Source organism: Bubalus kerabau, chromosome 10, assembly GCF_029407905.1.
Source record: "Bubalus kerabau isolate K-KA32 ecotype Philippines breed swamp buffalo chromosome 10, PCC_UOA_SB_1v2, whole genome shotgun sequence".
Classification (NCBI taxonomy): Eukaryota; Metazoa; Chordata; class Mammalia; order Artiodactyla; family Bovidae; genus Bubalus; species Bubalus kerabau.
Window position 1 is genome coordinate 50,548,868 of NC_073633.1, and position 15,564 is coordinate 50,564,431.

At 36.9% G+C, this 15,564-nt stretch overlaps 1 protein-coding gene across 2 annotated transcripts in view; it reads right to left on the reverse strand.

The window, feature by feature from the left end:
* Positions 1 to 14,128, reverse strand: part of TRIP4 (thyroid hormone receptor interactor 4) — a 54,273-nt gene extending 40,145 nt beyond the window's left edge. The window contains exons 1-6 of one of the 2 annotated variants that reach the window (XM_055537668.1): positions 13,859 to 14,128; positions 8,887 to 9,056; positions 7,597 to 7,721; positions 6,097 to 6,309; positions 4,424 to 4,502; positions 585 to 714 (exon numbers count right to left, since the gene is read on the reverse strand). In XM_055537668.1, the coding sequence (XP_055393643.1) occupies positions 585 to 714; positions 4,424 to 4,502; positions 6,097 to 6,309; positions 7,597 to 7,721; positions 8,887 to 9,056; positions 13,859 to 13,959 (818 nt within the window). In that variant the 5' untranslated portion in view covers positions 13,960 to 14,128. Of the gene's footprint in view, positions 1 to 584; positions 715 to 4,423; positions 4,503 to 5,236; positions 6,017 to 6,096; positions 6,310 to 7,596; positions 7,722 to 8,886; positions 9,057 to 13,858 lie in introns of those variants that run through there. The other variant, XM_055537669.1, reaches the window with a different exon arrangement.
* Positions 14,129 to 15,564: the final 1,436 nt, after the last annotated feature.

The window sequence follows — 15,564 nt, forward strand, 5'->3', positions numbered from 1 at the left end:
CATGGCTACTTGAGAAGTGAGCGTTCACGTTCTCTTCAAACATTTTTTTTTTTTTTTACCATTAATTGGGTTTCAACACATATTTTGCTCAAAAGAAGAAAAAAAATTAGAACGAACTAATCCATAAACCTGTCTCCTAAAGAAAGGTGAGAGGGCTAAATGATAAAAGCACAGGAGTATAAAGCTCAATTTAGGGACATTATTAAACCACAAAATAAATTTAGTGTCAAAGGAAAAAGGGAGAGTAAGACATGTGTCCCCATGACATGGTATTAACTCTCCCAGAGACAGCTTCTTATGGAGTATCCAGCATATGTTGACTGAATTAATGAATGGCTTCAAGTGAAACAAGTGTGGAATTCCATCCAAATCAACTTTCCAGGGGGTACACTAGCATTTGACAAGAAACAAAACATGTTGCAGGTTAGGTCCTCTTGGTGTGAGCCTATCTTAGTTAAACATGATTCAAAAACAAGCATTTGACCTCCTACACAGAGTGTTTGTTCTTCTTTTGCTGTAGGTAAAGTGCCAAAATAATGGACTACTCTTATTTCTTAGCCTTTTTAATTCTAATCACATCATACCTAGTTCTGTCAAACTCTAGCAGCTTGTCTTTATGCTTGATAGCCTTCTCCAGACCAGATTTAAATCGCAATTCTTGATGAGGAAGAAGGTCCTTGGTAGAGATGTCCACTTTCCCAGAATTCTCTGTCCCTGAAGTTCAATAAGGAAATCAAATGGTGTCAGCGTATCATACAAATTAGCTGTATCATGTGCAGCAAAGAAAAAAATATCAGAAGGTATGGCTGTGTCTCTAATGATAGCCTTCATTTTAATGGAAAACAAACAGGTACCACAGGCCAGGCTTTACTTCCTCAGGCATCAAGCAGCACTTGAAACACAGAAAGTTCTCAATCAATGTTAAGGATCCACTTCTTTCCTTTCCTTATGGGAATGTGGATTACTAAAGGTAACAGACTGTTTAATCAAACAACATAAAAATGCCTTACTAATGAAAAACTTCATTGAGTAGGGCTGAATATCATCTTTAAACTACTTCTATATATCAAAGTTAAAAACTAAATAACAAAGGGAAAAAAGAGAAGAAATTTCAGGAAAGGAACAGCAATCAATAATGAGAACTTATCAGATGTTAAAGCAATGATGATGACTATAAAATTACATATTATATTACTTAATTCTCACAATAGCCTTGTAAGACAGTTTTTATTATTTTTATTTTATGGACAAAGAAACTGAAGTTCAGAAACATTAATAAATTCACCAAGTTCGGTTAAGTTAAAATTAAAAGGTGGAAACAAGATTTAACCTTAGGTCTAACTCTAAAGCCCACCATCCATTCCTTGGTCCATGTGTTATCTCCCTGGTGACAACAAACCATAAATCTATATATCAGAAAGGATAGCCATAAATTATGATAGAATCAAGATCTAAAATGTGTTAGGAAAGCAACTAGGCTATAATGAAGGCTTTCTCTTTACCTAAAACTCTAGGCCTATTTAAAGTCCTGTCAAATCTTCTTTTAAAATTAAAAAAAAAAAAAAAGAGAGAGAGATTGATTCTTGTGTTCTGAATATCAGAAAAGAACTGGGGCTTCCCTGATGGCCCAGTGGTTGGGAATCCACCTCGTAATACAGGGGATAAGGGTTTGATCCCTGGTCCAGGAAGATCCTACATGCCATGGGGCAACTAAGCCCATGTGCCATAACTATTGAAGCCCACACTCTGCAACAAGAGAAGCCACCACAATTAGAAGCCCAAGCACCAGAACTAGAGAGTAGCCCCCACCCACCACAACTAGAGAAAGCCCATGCTGCAATGAAGACTCAAAGCAGCCAAAGAAAAAAGGCACTGAGAACCACTTGTTTCGTAATAATGACCCTGCTGCTGCTGCTAAGTTGCTTCAGTCGTGTCTGACTCTGTGCAACCCCATAGACGGCAGCCCACCAGGCTCCCCTGTCCCTGGGATTCTCCAGGCAAGAACACTTGAGTGGGGTGCCATTGCCTTCTCCAATAATGACCCTAGAGAAATGCTAATGAAAAAAGTATGGAGACATGTTCAACCTCATTAATAATAATTTTAAAAATGATGACAATAAAAGTAAAATAATATGAAATGTCAAAACCCAATAGTGATAGGTTTGGGGGTAAAATACTAATTGTTGCAGACTAGCACTCTTGCCTGGCAAATCCCATGGACAGAGGGGCCTGGTGGGCTACAGTCCATGGGGTCGCTAAGAGTCGGACCCAACTGAGCAACGTCACTTTCACTTTTCACTTTCATGCACTGGAGAAGGAAATGGCAACCCACTCCAGTGTTTTTGCCTGGAGAATCCCAGGGACGGGGGAGGCTGGTGGGCTGCCGTCTGTGGGGTCGCAGAGTCGGACACGACTGAAGTGACTTAGCAGAAGCAGCAGCAGCACAGTATTGGAAAAGGCAATGGCACCCCACTCCAGTACTCTTGCCTGGAAAATCCCATGGACGGAGGAGCTTGGTAGGCTGCCATCCATGGGGTCTCGAAGAGTCGGACCCAACTGAGTGACTTCACTTTCACTTTTCACTTTCATGCATTGGAGAAGGAAATGGCAATCCACTCCAGTGTTCTTGCCTGGAGAATCCCAGGGATGGCAGAGCCTGGTGACTTAGCAGCAGCAGCACAGTATTTTGATAAAAGAATATGGCAAATATGTCTTAAGTGTCAAAAATGATCATATTCTTTGACTCAGTAATCCCATTCCTAGGAATTTATCCCAAGAAAATAAATCAAAAGACACAGTATTAATAAAGTGGACCATTTGTGTTATCATTTATAATTTGGAAAGAGTATCCAGTAATGGAAAAATAAATAATCAAATTATAATAAATACATTTAGTGACTATTTTTAGGCACTACAAATTACAAGTATGAATGGCAACATAAACAATTACAAAATATTAGTTAAAAAAGGAAAACATAAAATTCTGTATACACTATGATTACTACTCCATAATACCAACCACGAAGAAGGCAATGGCACCCCACTCCAGTACTCTTGCCTGGAAAATCCCATGGATGGAGGAGCCTGGTGGGCTGCCGTCCATGGGGTGGCTAAGAGTCAGACATGACTGAGCGACTTCACTTTCACTTTTCACTTTCATGCATTGGAGAAGAAAATGGCAACCCACTCCAGTGTTCTTGCCTGGATAATCCAAGGGACGGGGGAGCCTGATGGGCTGCCGTCTATGGGTCACACAGAGTTGGACACGACTGAAGCAACTTAGTAGCAGCAATACCAACTAATCTACCTATATTTAAAAAACAACTATGAAACAAAGCAGGAACGAAATATCTGCGCAAATGGAAAGGGCTGAGTAGATTGTTTTCCCTTTAACTATTTTTGTTATGCTTTGTTCAATTATAAAAAACTGTGAAGAGTTGCAAAAAATGGAGAATTCCTGTATAACTTTAACTCAACTTCCTTTAATGTTAGTACCTTATCTTACATAATCATAGTACAATTATCAAAAGTAAGAAATTAACTTTGGTACAGTATCATTAACTGAATTACAGACTTTACTTGGATTTTAGTATCTTTTCCACTGATATTATTTTTCTGTTTAGGGATCCAATTCAAGATCCTACACTGCAATTAGTTGTCCTTTCTCCTTAGTCTCTTTTCAAATTGTGACGGTTTTTCAGTCTTTCCTTTTCTTTCACGATCATGTACATCTCCAATTCTTAAACTTTCATCCAATAATTTCAGCATCCATTAGTGGATCCTGCTTGTAGCAATTATTACTATTGTGATGTAGAAATGACGATTTTCAGTTCCCATAATTCCTTCATTTTATTAATTGGAATTCTGTAAGAGCAGTCCCTTCTCTCCCATTTATTAATTTATTCAGTTAATTCTTAGTATATTCTTTGGGTTATAAGCCAATAGTATTATTATTACTATTATATATATATTTTTTGCTCAATGTTGCTGCTAAGTCGCTTCAGTCGTGTCCAACTCTGTGCAACCCCATAGACAGCAGCCCACCAGGCTCCCCTGTCCCTGGGATTCTCCATGCAAGAACACTGGAGTGGGTTGCCATTTCCTTCTCCAATGCATGAAAGTGAAAAGGGCAAGTGAAGTCGCTCAGTCGTGTCCAACTCTGTGTGACCCCATGGACTGCAGCCCACCAGGCTCCTCTGTCCATGGGATTTTCCAGGCAAGAGTACTGGAGTGGGGTGCCATTGCCTTCTCCTGCTCAATGTTAGGTGGTTTTAATAAGAATATTTTTTAAAAAATGCTTAGAGAATAAATGAGTAAATAAACTGCTATCTTACATACCAGGATACAAGTAAGAGAAATAATCACAGACACAATAATCGCAGGTCCATCACCACAGTGATCCAATTGAAAGATTACTGCCTACCTGACATGAGCTTCTTCAGTAGTTTCTGGCTCTTGTTTGAGTCACGCTGTAAAATATCTCGTTCTTCATGAGTACATACCTGATAAAGAGACAAAACACATGATCCAATAGTTAAAAGATACTGTGTGCTTGATATACTTAAAAAGTAACCTCAAATTACACGTTAGATACAGCAATAAAATAAGACTGTCAGTGTTTTTTAATCAAGACAAATATGCCAAAAAATATATATCCAAATGAGTTTCACCCTAGTCTCTTTCCATTTCTTCCTTCTTTTATGAACCATACAAAAAACTGATCTCACTGCAAGTGTCCCTAAATGACTATTTAAAGAAAAAAGGCTAACCTACTTTCAAAAGACAAAAATTTGCCACCAAGAATACAGAAAAATACATTTTTTAAAAAGTCTTTCATTTCTAATCATAAAATTCAAGTCTTACGAGTGAAATTATAAGCAAGTTTCTTATTTATTTATTTTTAGTTGCGCCATGTGGCAATGGAAGCACAGAGTCTTAACCACAGGACCACCAGGGAAGCCCCGCAAGCGTCTTATTAAAAAGAGAGTCAAAAGAAGCAGCAAAATACAGTGCCCACAGTGAAAACTAGTCTAGCTTTTGCATGTATTTTGTTTCTTTGCTTTCAAACATTACCTACTTGTAAAGTAATAAACATATTAAGCAAAGAAAAAATTATATTATAAAATCACTACAAGAAAGTATTTTACTTCAAAAAAGGAGTTTACTTAAAAACAATTTCATACTAAGCTTAATTAATAAAACTGCAAGACTTCAAGGCCAATCTGCTTTACGTTACTTTGTTTCTTGAACAGAAGGATCCACGGGACCTAACAGAAAGCACTGTACTTGCTAGCAGTTGCCTGAGAGGCACATGGAGTTCCGGCCAGCAGCTGTCGGGTATTTCTCTAGCGAAAAGAAGCCCCACATGGGAGGATATTTGCTGTTGTTTTCTGAACATTTTTGATATTAGATACTACATTTTTCAGGTCATCCACTGTCAATCAACTTATTATCTGAGTATATTGAAAAGTTAAAGGCCCCACAAGACAAGGGAAAACAAAGCAACACAAAATATGCTTTCACTAATAGCAATGCCACTGTTTCTGCCAGTCAGCTCAAGTGGTAGAACAAGCCTTCTAGACAACTCACTCAGGTGTCTGTAATTACGGCTACACTTTTGAGATGACTCACTCAGATAATGAAGCATTATAAAAAGAAGGTGTTCTGGAAAAACAAGCTATAAAGACCTGAGGATTATGTCACAGTGACTCTGCATCTCTAGAAATATGAGCCACATCTGAGACCTGACAAAAATTTTTAATGTTTCAGGCCCTAAAGTTTTCTTGAATTGAATTTAACCTGACACAAGACTTGGATTCCTCACAATGTATGCGATCAAAGTCCTTCTCACAAATAGGCCTTATTCTAGCGTATCACCTTGAGTTTTGACTAAAGTTCGTGTTATAAGAATTTACTGGTAGCACAGCAATGTAAATTAACTGTACTTCAATTAAAAAAAAATTTTTTTTAATTTACTGGACACCTTAGGGAAGAAATTTACTAAGAAAAAGAGAACTTACCAGGGGTGTAATAAAGTCAAAAGCATAGTAAAAAACCAAAACCAAAGCATAGTAAAACAGGAGAGAAACAATTTACCAGAGAACCACAAAATAAGCAGGGGCCAGAACCCTCTTGCTCACAGACAATCCGCCCACAGACCAGACAGTTGTTGATCAGTTTGTGCTTCTGGCCCAGACAATCACAAGGGTGGCGACCTGGAATCAGGACTGCAAGCTTGTCCTGTCCCTCTTTCGTATATAAACTGACAAACTTTGTCTTCTTCTTCAAGGAGCTGCTGTTGTCTTGTGCCTAAGGGTACAAAGACATCACAAATAACATCAAATAATTAATGACAATGAAAGCAGTCAGGAGAGAAAAACTTCAGTTCTATTCAATAATAACTTATAGGGACTTCCCTGGCGGCCTAGTAGTGAAGACTCCAAGCTCCCACACAGGGGGCATGGGTTCAATTCCTGGTTGGGGAGCTAAGATCTCACACCTGAGTGGTGTGGTCAAAAACAAAAACTTTGACAATTTGATAGGTAGTATCTCAGGGGATTTAACGTGTATTTATTTGATTACTAGTAGCATAACCAACCATCCTTGTTGGCCCAGGACTCAGGGGAAATCTCAGACTACAGGACTTTTCAGTGCTAAAACCAGCAGAGTCCAGGCCACTAAGGGGACAAACTGGTCACTTAATTGCTGGTAAGGATAAACATTTTTCATGTTTATTGGTCATTTATATTTTTTCTTTTGCTTATGACAGTCTTTGCTCATTTTATTTCAATTAACAAAAGGCTTAAGACAATTTTTTTTTTTAAGTTCACATTATTTTGGAAACCTGTCTCCACATGTTGTTGCACAGTCACCACAAATGAATTTTTTGATCACTACTTTTACTTCCCTGGGGGCTCAGATGGTAAAGCGTCTGACTACAATGCAGAAAACGCAGGTTAGATCCCTGGGTTGGGAAGATCCTCTGGAGAAGGAAATGGCAACCTACTCCAGTACTCTTGCCTGGAAAATTCCATGGATGGAGGAGCATGGTAGGCTACAGTCCATGGGGTCGCAAAGAGTCGGACACGACTGAGCGACTTCACTTGCACTCTTCCATCTTAGCATAACTAACTACCCTGAATATAAGTATTTCTGCTTACCTCATGGGGCTACTTTGGGAGCCAAGAGAGACTATGAAAGAGCTCTAAATGCTAAATAACAATGACAGTGGTGGTAGAAGTGAATGTTCTAAAATAGGAACATCTTAAAACAGCCAGAGTTCAAATCCTTTCAGTACAAACCCACAAAAAATGTTGAAATTGAAGCCCTGGTGCATTTCCTTAAATATTTTCTATCAAAGCTATCTATTTATACTCTCTAAAAGATGTCCTTATAATACTAATTTAATCAAGCTGCAAAAAAAAACACCAAACTACCATATAGAAAGGAATATGCTATCATCATCACTCTTTAAAATTCATGCACTTGTTGCAAGTTGCCATTCTAGACCAATGTATATCCCTTGCTTTCTGAAATGTATCAGGTGTTTCATCTTTTCCATAGAGCCAGAAAAAGCCTCATTTTCTGAGCACTCACCTTGGCCAAATCAAAAGGTGTTTTGACCTCTGTGGTTGTATCAGGTTCAGTAAATGCAGGCGCTTCCTGTTTGTTTCTCCCTTTCCGCCTACTCCTCTTCAGCTGGTCTCCTGATCTCTGGCCATCTAACATTTATTTAAAGAAGAAGAAAAAAACATATATGTGTGTATGTGTATATATATATGTACATAGATAGACTGGAAATAGTAGGATTCATTGGTAAGTTAACAGCTAATAAAGGGAAGGCAATGCTTAATATTTAGAGTCAAGAAGTCAGGCAGGTTTTTAAATTATCTCTTCCTCTCAAATCACAATTAAATTAAATTCAAACTATCATTTTTCAAGATTACAGTCAATGATAAAGACAGTAGTCTTTATCATGGGTAACATTAAGAAGATAAATTATACTTATGGCTGATTTACATTGCATGGCAGAAACCAACACAACATTGTAAAGCAATCATCTTCCAATTAAAAAAAAAAGAGTATAAAAATTTTTTTAAAAAGAAGTTAAATTAAATAGAATTCCCTGGTTTCCCAGGGGTTAGACTCCCAAGTTTTCACTGCCAAGGGCCAGGGCTCAAGCCCTGGTGGGGGGACCAAGGCACCGCAAGTCATGTAGTACAGCCAAAAACACAGAAGTTAAATTAAAATCTGACATTTTAGACTGTATAATAATAATGACTTATTTAGTTTGGTGCTCATCTTTAGTACTGTTTAACTTATTAGTTACTTGTAAATGCTACTCATACTGAAACCGGTCAACATTTACTTACATTATTGTACTAAGGTTTTCTTTAATCCATGTTTTAAATTTTTCAAGTTATTCTGAAGCTACAACTGTTTCTACAAACAAGTGTTTTTGTGATATTTTCTAAGTTGAAAAAGTCTGAACTAAAACAATATTCATTACAGATCAAGTAGAACTGAACTTGGGCTTCCCAGGTGGCTCAGTGGTAAAGAATCAACCTGCTAATAATGCAGGAGACTCGGGTGTGATCCCTGGGTGAGAAAGACCCCTTGGAAGAGAAAATGACAACCCATTCCAGTATCCTTGCATGGAGAATTCCATGGACAGAGAAGCCTGGAGGGCTATAGTCCATGGGGTTGCCAAAGAGTTGGACATGACTTAGCAACTACACAACAAGAGAACTGAACTAAAAACATGTAGCATGATTCTGCTTAAGTTAGCTGTGAGGGAATATAGGGTGATAGAACATATGCGGTCCTATAAACCAGCCAATTTACCAATATTTCAACCTTTAAGTTAATCACATCAACTTAACCTACCATCTTTCTTGAAGGACTGCTGCAGAGCATCAGAAGTCAACTCCTGATCATTCTTTTGCCATTTGGTTACAAGCTCTTCTATAAATTGACCTTTTTTGCCCTCATTTCCCTGAAGGAGGTCAGTAACATATTCTCGTATCTCTTCAGCACTCTCAATTGACAAAACATACCTCAAAAAGCAAAGAAATAAGTTGTTAAAACAAAGTTAGTTTATACTATGTTTTTCAATAATCATAACAGAGATCAAGGTAGTAAAAAACATTTATTAATCCATTAGAGTGTTTATTTTGAGCCAAGTTCAAGGTTAGATGCTAGGGATATAAATTTGATTAGGACAAAGACTGATGCCAACTAGTTCATAGTCTAACTTTCATGTTATCTTCTTATATTTCTAGAATCAAATCAGTATTTTGAAAATAGGCTAGTGGGGCTGTCCTTAACATAGAAATACTTTTTAATCTAAATGGGAAAATAACTTGAAAAAGAATATACAGGTGTAACTGAATCACTTGCTGTACACCTGAAACTAACAAATTTTATTTCTAGAATCAAATCAGTGTTTTGAAGCTATGCTTGTGGGACTTTCCTAAACACAGAAATACTTTCTAACTTAACTGGGAAAATAACTTGAAAAAGGATACACACACACACACACACATATATATATAACTAAATTACTTTGCTATATACCTGAAACTAACATAGCATTGTTAATCAACCAGACTCCAACATAAAATTAAGTGTATGAAATAAGTATTTATTATTTTTTAAATTACTCTGATAGCAGCAGAATTTTTAACATTTTGACAAACATTTTTGAAGGTCATAGAATAACAAAAATATTGTCCTTTTTTTTTTTATTTTTATTAAGATCACTTTGCAGGGTCTAAGCCTGCATGGTCATTTTTATGGTTCCATACTACCGCACAAAGCAAGAACTACCTATATCTTGATTGAGGAATGGTTACAAAGCTACATATACTTGTAAAACTGATCAAATTTTACATTTGAACAAGTGACTCTATTAAACAAAAATTACATCTCAATAAACTGTTAAAAACCACTGCTATTTTTTAAAAAACGTAAGAATACTTTCCATAACTACACATCTGCAGTCATTGTATTTTCCTAGGAACAACACAAAGTACTTAATTTTTATACTGTAAAACCTAAAATCTCTTTTTTTTGCTAAAAATATGAATATATACTACAAGCTAACCAGTTACTGATTTAACATTCTTAAAAATTATAAATTAAGATTAGCAAAAAAAACCCCGAGAGATTAGCATCATATCAGAATGAGCAGATCTACTTTAAGAAAATAGGATGAAGGGTTTCTAAAAGTGAAATCTAAAAGGGGTAGGAGTACAAGTCAGTACTTTTCTATAAACCAATCAGACAATATACTGAAAGTGCCTTAAAAACAATCCAGTAATTCCATTTACAGAACTCTCTAAGAAATGAGGAAAAAAAAAAAAGAAATACGAGGAATTTATGCAAAAATGTTAACTATATCATTATTTGAGTTAGCAAAAAACTGGAGGCTATTTAAGCCTTCATTAATGGAAGGGGCAAATGAATTCAGGTTTTTGGACTTTACAAAATCTAATATGCGGTCACTAAAAGTGAAATGTTTGAATAATTATTATTTTTTTAATTATTAACTTGTTTACTTTTTTTTTTTTTTTACCATGCCACCAGGCTTGGGGGATCTTAATTCCCTAACCAGGGATTAAACTGTGCCCTCAGCAGTGAAATCTTGGGAGTCTGAACTACTGGATCCCCAGGGAATTCCCTGAATAATTACTATTACCTGAGAAAAAAATGCTCTCATATAAAGTGAAATAGTAGGACAACCCATATGGTATATGATCTCAATTGCTATAAAAGGAAATGTATATATCCATACACTTGTGTGCAGAAAAAAGGCTTCTTTTTTGTAGAAACCCTTCTAAGGTTACACATTAAAATGATTACCACTAAGAGAGATGATTAAAAACAGTTGGGTTTGTTTTTATTTTCTTTATTCCTTTACAATGAATATATTTTAGAAATGTATTACAATATGCATAGGAAAAAACACTAAGAGAGAAATAGAGTTACCTCTGGGTTATGGTATTATGGTAATCTTGGTTACCTCCTTTACCCTTTGCTGATTTTTTTTAGTTTTCTACAGTGACTATATTACATCATTAGAGAAGTGAAAAAATTCAGGTATCAAACCATGACAGCATTGCATGATCTGAAGAAACTGTAATACAGACATACTGGTATGAGATACAAGAAAATTATTACAATAATGCTATATTCTTTGAATTTAAAATAAAAATCATGTAATTGTCCCATCCTTGGTAATAAATGTACTAGGTTATTTACCTAATGTGGTGGTTGATTTGCAGAGTCAGAATCTATAAGAGAACAAACTTGTGCCTTTGGGCATCCTTAAGAGCATCTTCTAATCAAATACAAATTTTTACAAAATAGACAACTGTTTTTAATGAATTTTAAGGTTTAATCAACTTGATCCCCAAACTTACTAGGCCCCATTAAAAGATTAATTGGTATCAAGAATTCAGATAGCTGCAAAGAACCTCAAAGTATCATTTAACTCTGGAATATGCAAGGCATTAGGGAATTATTTAAAGAGTTTTAGAAACAATTGAATAAATGTCATTTTAAATATTTAACAAAGAATAATAAAGACCAACATACATCCAAATGTATTAAACATCAAATCTTAACAAAACAGATCCAACCAAAACTAAAGCAGACTGTGGAACAAGGTTTATTTTGCTAATTCTGTGTATAGACCTTAATGTTCCATATATGAATCACTGATTAGGAAGGTAACAGCTTTATGCTGTCTTTTTAAAAAATTCAGGCCACTTGTGTCAAACTGTTCAAGTTAGCACACTATTATAGTATATCTGGGTAATTCTAAATTAAATATCAGGCAAGACAAGGCACCGCACATCTATACAGGAAATGCTTTCATCATGGCATCATAGCTTGTTGTGCTATAGCTAGTGAAAACCTAGAAGTGGTTCCAATAGTGCTAAATTACAGGTAGTTTTAGTGCTTGTTTTATGTTTTGGTCAATTCTTATCTAACTTATATTTATAAATATTTTAAACTACAAGCAAGTATACAGCCATAGTTAGTGCTGCAACTTTAAAACAGAAATTTCTGATTACTCCTCTTTCAACTGTGTGGATAAGTTTAACTGAGGAAAATCTAAGGCTGCAAAATGAGCTATTAAACCACAATCTATGAGAATTAGAATTTTCCTAATACTGTATAAGCAACACAATACAACTGGATTCTGAGACTGAGAAGCCTACAACTATCCAAACTCCATTGCTGATTCATCAAAAATAGCCTCAATCTTTTTTTCTTTTAACTGATACTTTTTTCTGTTTGATATATTACAAAGCTCCATTATTTCATTTGACAGCATTCTACTGCTTGAAAAAATGTCTGAAAATGACTTAGCTTGATCTTGCCTTCAAAGAAGGGTAAAGCCAAGCCATACAATTTGGCTGGATTGGTTTTCTTTTTTTTAATCTTAAAAAATATCTTTAAATATTTAAAATTTTAAAAAACTGACATATAGTTGATTTACAATTTTGTATTAGTTTCAGATGTACAGCAAAGTGATTTAGATATGTACATTTTTTTCAGATTCTTTTCTAAGTTATTACAAGATATTTAATGTAGTTCTCTGTGCTATGTAGTAAATTGTTGTTCAACTATTTCATATATAGTGATATGTATTTGTTAATTCCACACTCCTGATTTATCCCCTCCCCCTTTCCCTCTGGTAACCATAAGTTTAGTCTTCTATGTCTGGGAGTCTGTTTCTGTTTTGTAAATAAAAGTCATTGATGTTCCTTTTTAGAATTCCACATATAAGAGATACAATATTCACTTAACTGGGATTTTTTGATAATCTATTACCATGTTCAAAATTATCCTTTAAAATAGGCTCTCTTAACTCGCTCATTGCCAACAAGCCTATTTTCTCCCAAACTCAGAAATTCACCTAACTTTCTACAACAGGCCTACAGCTGCAATTTAAGTTTCAGCATCAATGAGCAAGGAGCCAAATCAAGAAACACTTCTAGGTTCTTAAGTCCACTTTTTGTAGAAATTTTTCCCTACTCTTGAACTCTACACTGACACCTACCTATCTTTTAGTTCTCAATTCATCGCTTGCAATTAATCTTACGAGTTTCTCAAACCTTAATCAGACTCCTTTTTCCAATGCTCCCCAATACCCTGCACTTCCTTCACCTCATAACTCATCAACCATCTTTGCTGTCCCAGCACTTGGTATGCAGTAACGAAAAAAAAGAAATCAATTGCAAGCAGATATTAAATCAAATCACTACTTCCACTTCACAAGAATCATAAATTGTTAAAGATAATCAGTGCTAATTATTCATTTTACAGATGAGGAAACTAAGGTACAAAATTGGAAGCTAAGTTGCCTAAGGTTCCAAAACTGGTGAATGACCATAGAAAATAGAACCAGGGATTCCCAAGTCAGGAGGTATCTTTGCACAGCACCACGCCACCCTTATTTAAATTTCAGGCCCTATTTGACACAAGCAGGACTGGGTAAACTACTGATAAAATGTTCAGAGCAAGGAATTTCTGAAAAGACAACTTGGCTTGCCCCTTCTCTCCAAAATGTATAAGGAAGGATAATTAGACTTATAGGTCTAATTATTAGGGATTTGGCGTTTTCCTGGGAAAAGAAGGCCCCACCAGCCGATTGTGGAGCATGACACCCTATTCCAGAAGCTAAACTATAAAGCCGGAGGTCAAAATTCGGCGCTCGGAGATAGACAGCAGCCCTTTTATTAAATTTCTTCATTCTCAACTTTTTAGTCCTTTTTCCGATTCCCCGTTTGCTTAGTCAGTATACATCCCAGAGCTCCTTCCCGCCTCGGACCCGAACCGGTCTTACTGTATGATCTCCTCACTGACATCCAGGCCGAAACTTTTCCGCAACTGCTCGGTGCACCAGCCCACCAGCTGCTCGCGGGACGCCGCCCCAGCCACCGCCATTTTCCCGAGCCGGAACCAGCTGGGATGCAAAAGCTCCGCGTTCTACACCGGACTAGGCCCCTAGCAAAACCGACCTCGCTCGCGCGGGTTCCGCCAGCCTGCACCGCCCCGCGCTTTAGCACCGCCCCAAACGCAGATCCCTCCCACCTATGCCTCCTCCCACTTCTTCCCGCTTCCTAGTGTTTGCACTTGAACCGGACCTCAATCTGCGCATGGTTCTTCCGAATTGTCAGATGTAAGGCTCGAGAACTGGGAATTCTAAGACGATACAAATGTCTCTAAAACTACAGTTTAGGAAACAATAAAACAATACCCCGTAACCTAAGAGGCCAGCTTTTATATTGTTCTGGTTTTATGAAAACACTTAAAAGAGCACTTGAAAGCTGTAAGGGTTTTCTCTGGTAGTAGAGGCTTTATAATACCCTTCGTCGTCTAATATCTGATTCATGCTACTTTTAAAACCTCTATTTGCTTTTTTGAGCCAGGTCTTTTCTATTAAAGCCAAGACAAATGGTCAACACCGAAATCAGATTGATTATATTCTTTGCAGCCAAAGATGGAGAAGCTCTATACAGTCAGCAAAAACAAGACCAGGAGCTGACTGTGGCTCAGACCATGAACTCCTTATTGCCAAATTCAGACTTAAATTGAAGAAAGTAGAGAAAACCACTAGACCATTCAGGTATGACCTAAATCAAATCCCTTATGATTATACAGTGGAAGTGAGAAATAGATTTAAGGGCCTAGAGCTGATAGATAGAGTGCCTGATGAACTGTGGAATGAGGTTCATGACATTGTACAGGAGACAGGGATCAAGACCAGCCCCATGGAAAAGAAATGCAAAAAAGCAAAATGGCTGTCTGGGGAGGCCTTACAAATAGCTGTGAAAAGAAGAGAAGCGAAAAGCAAAGGAGCAAAGGAAAGATATAAAACATCTGAATGCAGAGTTCCAAAGAATAGCAAGAAGAGGTAAGAAAGCCTTCTTCAGCGATCAATGCAAAGAAATAGAGGAAAACAACAGAATGGGAAAGACTAGAGATCTCTTCAAGAAAATTAGAGATACCAAGGGAACATTTCATGCAAAGATGGGCTCAATAAAGGACAGAAATGGTATGGACCTAACAGAAGCAGAAGATATTAAGAAGAGGTGGCAAGAATACACAGAAGAACTGTACAAAAAAAGATCTTCACGACCCAGATAATCACGATGGTGTGATCACTGACCTAGAGCCAGGCATCCTGGAATGTGAAGTCAAGTGGGCCTTAGGAAGCATCATTACGAACAAAGCTAGTGGAGGTGATGAAATTCCAGTGGAGCTATTTCAAATCCTGAAAGATGATGCTGTGGAAGTGCTGCACTCAATATACCAGCAAATTTGGAAAACTCAGCAGTGGCCACAGGACTGGAAAAGGTCAGTTTTCATTCCAATCCCAAAGAAAGGCAATGCCAAAGAATGCTCAAACTACTGCACAATTGCACTCATCTCACATGCTAGTAAAATAGTGCTCAAAATTCTCCAAGCCAGGCTTCAGCAATACGTGAACCGTGAACTTCCTGATGTTCAAGCTGGTTTTAGAAAAGGCAGAGGAACCAGAGATCAAAT